The sequence below is a fragment of the Benincasa hispida genome, chromosome 11 (genome assembly GCF_009727055.1).
Source record: "Benincasa hispida cultivar B227 chromosome 11, ASM972705v1, whole genome shotgun sequence".
NCBI lineage: Eukaryota > Viridiplantae > Streptophyta > Magnoliopsida > Cucurbitales > Cucurbitaceae > Benincasa > Benincasa hispida.
Window position 1 is genome coordinate 45,924,341 of NC_052359.1, and position 4,792 is coordinate 45,929,132.

Consider the following 4,792-nt stretch of genomic DNA (forward strand, 5'->3'; position numbering starts at 1 on the left):
AAGGCACAATTATACAGTACCCATTGAGTTTTAACATAAAAGTAATAGTAATAATAATTGCAACAATGTACTTTAAACCATGCTTAATATAATATTCTATGTCTTGAATACTATTAACCAACTATGACAAGGCATGCTCATCTATTTTCTAAAGTCTAAAGTTCAGAGCATAATTAAAAGACTTAAAGAGATTAAATAAACACAATATCAAAGGATGAATACTAAATAACCTTTAATTATACATATAAAGAAATAAATGAAACAACTATGAAAAGCAATATTTTACAATTTTATTAAATTAGGCATAAAAAGTTAAAATCTTATAAGTATTATTATTGTTATTATTATTTTCTCCCTCTCTCAAAAGAAATGGAACTTTTTCACCAACAGACTGTCTCCTTGCTGGCAACAAGAAAGGAACAGAATCCTTTTTTCTAAACAGGCTGTTCTAAATATAAATCAAAGAGAGAAGAGTTGTAATGAAAGAATTGTGTCAGTATAAGAGGAAATCCAACAATTCCATTCCCCAGTTTGATTTGATGCATCTTCTTCATATTTTCTCAGACAGGTTTATTATGCATCAGCAGAGACAGCACAGTAGAGTTACAAAGTGATAGTTTAAAAAAAAAAAAAAAAAAAAAAAAAAAAAAAAAAAAAGAAGTGAAACCACAAGAGGACTTCAGCAACCCTCATTGCAATGGGAAAAAAAAATGGAAGGCATTGAATTGCATCACAATACAAATGAGGAAGGGAGAAGGGAGATTGGTAGAAAGACCGAAAAAAGGAAACGACAATAAGATTCAGAAGAAGTCGATCTCTAAATAATTACCTGAAGGCTTCACATCGACTCCCGGCATTTTTTCACCTGCCGGTGCGTGTGATGTCTCCATCCTTGAAGAGTAATCAATGACATCTACTCTTGGCACCTCGGGAGGATTGGCGCAGCGGATGAGTGCCCAATTCACGCTTTGGAAAAATGGATGTTGCTTGATCTCAGTAGCGCCACGCCTATAAGCGAGACGATGCTGGGGTTCTTTTACAAGCAAACCTCGGATCAAGTCCCTTGCTGCAAAGCTCACAGAAGGAGACTCAGGAAATCTCAATGGCTGACCAACCACATTAAACAAAGTGGCACGGTTCCCAGCCCCCTTGAATGGAGTTCTACCGAACAAAAGCTCGTAAAGAAAGATCCCGAAAGTCCACCAGTCCACGGCACTGCCATGGCCTTCACCTTTTATGATTTCAGGTGCCAGGTACTCGTGTGTACCAACAAAGGACATCGATCTTGCACTCGTGGGTTCGGCAATGAGCTCGGGTAGAGGGCTCACTTGATGATATACTTCACTCTTCGGTTTGGACTTCTTTTCTTTCCTGTGTCTGCTTAGGAAGCGAGGTGTAAAACATGCTGGCTGGATACAATCTGGCTGCATTATGCAAGTTGGTTCGATACAGGCAGGCTGAACACAGTACCCCGAGCTTTTAGCTTCTAAACCCGAGTTTGATGATTTAACAAGTGTTGGGGAGACTGCACATCTAAGAGACAGGTCAAAATCAGATAGCATTATGTGCCCATCGTCTCTCACTAACACATTTTCAGGTTTTAGATCCCTGTAGATTATCCCAAGCATGTGCAGATACTCCAAAGCAAGGAGAACTTCAGCCACATAGAATCTGAAAAGGTATAAAACATATCAAGTGAAAATCAAGGTGAGCCAAAGTAAACAGTCGCTTTCCCGAACTAAAGGGCTGTCTACACAGAAGCCTATGACAATGTGCAAATTGCTAGCTATAACAGAAAATGATTTCATAAGCAAACAGAGGTTAAAGCTGAAAAGTTCAATAATATTGTAACATGAATGAGGGATGCTGGGCTAAAAAGCATACAGAGAAATAACCATAAAACTTAACATCTAATCCACCATGGCATCTGAGTAAAGAGGGCGACGAGAGCAGAAGGAAATGCTTCAATGTCAATAGAAGTTATTGAAGTTCAAAGTTATATTAGAAAGATATATGCTCTCTGGTCCTACCAAGATTTCATGTTATAGTTCTATGATAAACTGTGGAAAGATTGAGCAGAAATATTTCCACCCGTGCCATATTAGGCAGTTCATATTTGATTTATTCATGATAAATCTTAGCACATGTTATGTTTAGTTATTAGAGTGAAAGCAAGATAGAGCCAAAGGATGAGAGAAAGATTTCGGACCTTGCAGCATGCTCTGGGAAAAATTTCCCGGGCTGTCTCTGCCTGAGTGCATGCAAGTCGCCCCCAGGGCAAAACTCCATTACCAAACAAGAGAAGTTCTCTGTCTCAAAGTGTGTATACAAAGTTGGCAAGAAAGGATGATCAAGAGATTGCAATATCTCGCGTTCGGTCTGAGCCCTCAAAAGCTTCTTCCTACTAGCCAAAGCAGCCTTATCCATAACCTTCATGGCAAAGTAAGTTTTGGTACCAGTTAACTCTGAAAGATAGACACTGCCAATATCGCCACAACCCAGTCTTCGCAGCAACCGGAAATGGTTAAGTCCTAACATCCCATCATGAGATCTCACAACTTGCATTGCTTCCCATCTTGTATCATTTGCCTTATGAGGCTTATACATGGCATTGCTTAAACTACTCGAGTTGCTTTCATCACTGATATCACTGCCAGTGCTGCCTCGGTAAACACTTGTTTTCCTGCTTTTGTCAAGATCAAGGGAATTTGTGATGTCGACGCTTTCACAAGACTTTTCAATGCTGCTTGCACATTCACTGACTTCTGTGTTTGAGAAACTTTGTTTCGCCTCTGCATATAGAGTCGTGGAATATAAGCTGTTCTGAGGACTTGGACAAGATATTTCAGCCGGCTGAGACTTTTGTTGATCACTTTGTACGGCAGCTCCTTTCGATGCGTTCAATACTTGATTTCCAGATTCTTCTAAGCCACTTGAAAAACAGTCCTTAGAATCATCGATAATATGCTTCACAAGAGGTTCTTCTCCACCTCCCTCCCAAGGAACCTTCTTCTGAAAAGAACTTTCAGTTGATTTATATGAACTATCTGTCGGGTTTACAAGCTCGGATTTCCCCTTATTGGAAACATGTGCGTTCAAATTGGTAGGATGTTTTCTACTACTTACAGAATAACCATTTGGATGGCGAAGGGGTTTCTTGGCACAATTTTGAGACGAAAGGTAGGACGTTGAAGAAGTTGCTTCATTCCTAGACTGTTTAGGAGACAGCTGGCGAGATGAATCGAGATTCCTTGACGTAGATGTCGGATTCTGAGTTTTCAGTAAAGAACTCATACCATCAACAAGTGGCTCCATTAGCAGCTCCGGCTCAAGCACACTCTCAGGCCAAATCTTAGGGTGTGGTGAATGGGGTGCAACAACTGATAATAACCATTATAGTAATTTCCAAAGCCCTTAATTACAAAATCTTCCACTTATTAATGCCTTTCTTGAAAACGCCAAATGAATATCTATCTGTCCTGGAAGTTAAAAGTTCAAACTGATTCAGATGAACTATGAGAGAGATTGAAGATACCATATCCAGCAACCCAAGCAATCAAAGAAAATCCCCAAGAAAATCAAGCGGTGAACCTTGATTCACAATCAAAGCAATATCAAAACCTACAAATTCGGAAGAAAAAAGGAAATCATGTAAAGTAAATTATAAATATCTTTGTAATCACACAACGGCAACAGATTCTTTAATCCCCCGTCTAATAATTTCTACGTTTTCTTCCTCAGAAGCATCAACACCTCATCTAATTTCCTCGAAAACAAGATAATTTTTCAAGAGATTTACAACAGGGTAACCAAAATTTTCCAGTGCTTCAACTACTGATTATGATTCTTTCGAAACAAAACTCAACCCACAACCACCAAATCTTTAACAATGAAAATCAAAAACAAAGAAACACCGAACAAGATATCCAGGAACCTCAACAACTACACAATGCAACGGCAAGCAAATCTTTCGAGACAGGAAGTAAAAAGGAAAAGCGATAGAGACACACCAAAAATGCAAGCACAGAGAGAAAAGTGGAGCAACTTTGCGAGTTCCTTGTTGTTTATTTCCGAGTCTGTGAAGTACACTTTCAGATCCGATCCAACACAAGAAAGAAAGAGTTGAGATTATAGGAAGAATATAATAATTGCAAACAGAAATTTCTGCCACTTTCTCTTCTGAATCTTCCCGTCGATTGAAGAAGAAGAAGAAGAAGAAGAGAGATTAAGAGGGGGAAAAAGCAAAGGAAAAAAAAAATGAAGCAAAGTTGAGAAGCAAAGTTACAAATGGCAGTCTTTATCTCTGAAATGTTCCCTCCATGAAAATCTCTTCCTCTTGTTCTTAAGCTCTTGTTTTTGTTTAATAATAAATAATTATCGTTTTTTTTTTTTTTTGAAGTGATTGGACACATGAAATTGTTATGGGCACTCCTTCAATTTTTTGTTATGGCCACCTCTTTCATTTTTTTAAAAAAACAAAATATTGGATTAATTTAACGATGTTTGATAGTTAAATATATTTTAAACTGGTAAACCAACATAAACATAGTCACATAAGCTTGTATTATCGATCTTAGGTCAGAAATTCGATTCTTCATCTTACATATTGTTAAAAAAAATGATCAAGACATTATATATTTGTTCTCTAATTGAATTAAAAACAATCTTTATTCTATTGTCATTTGTTTTTTATTTTTGTTATGTAAAGTTTTAAATTTATGTCTAACATTAATATTCAACATTTTGATCATATAATAGAGAAATAAATATAATAAAATAAAAAAACAATCGC

The 4,792-nt window shown here is 37.2% G+C and overlaps 1 protein-coding gene across 3 annotated transcripts; it reads right to left on the reverse strand.

Moving 5' to 3' along the window:
• Nucleotides 1-480: 480 nt before the first annotated feature.
• LOC120091192 (protein kinase PVPK-1) lies at nt 481-4,328 on the reverse strand. 3 transcript variants are annotated; one of them, XM_039049094.1, is made up of 3 exons: nt 4,011-4,328; nt 2,210-3,474; nt 481-1,671 (listed from the first exon to the last, which is right to left on the reverse strand). In XM_039049094.1, exons 2-3 carry the CDS (start codon nt 3,313-3,315, stop codon nt 801-803), a joined length of 1,977 nt encoding a protein of 658 aa, XP_038905022.1. In that variant the 5' UTR covers nt 3,316-3,474; nt 4,011-4,328; the 3' UTR covers nt 481-800. The 3 variants fall into 3 exon arrangements, with proteins under 3 accessions (XP_038905022.1, XP_038905021.1, XP_038905020.1); XM_039049093.1 differs by having other exon boundaries at nt 2,210-3,479; XM_039049092.1 differs by having other exon boundaries at nt 2,210-3,621.
• Nucleotides 4,329-4,792: the final 464 nt, after the last annotated feature.

Coding starts and splice junctions, on each gene's coding strand:
- LOC120091192 (XM_039049094.1), bottom strand. CDS start 3,315: ATGGAGCCACTTGTTGATGGTATGAGTTCTTTACTGAAAACTCAGAAT. Junction 1,672..2,209: donor TTCCCAGAGCATGCTGCAAG/GTCCGAAATCTT, acceptor ATACCTTTTCAG/ATTCTATGTGGCTGAAGTTC.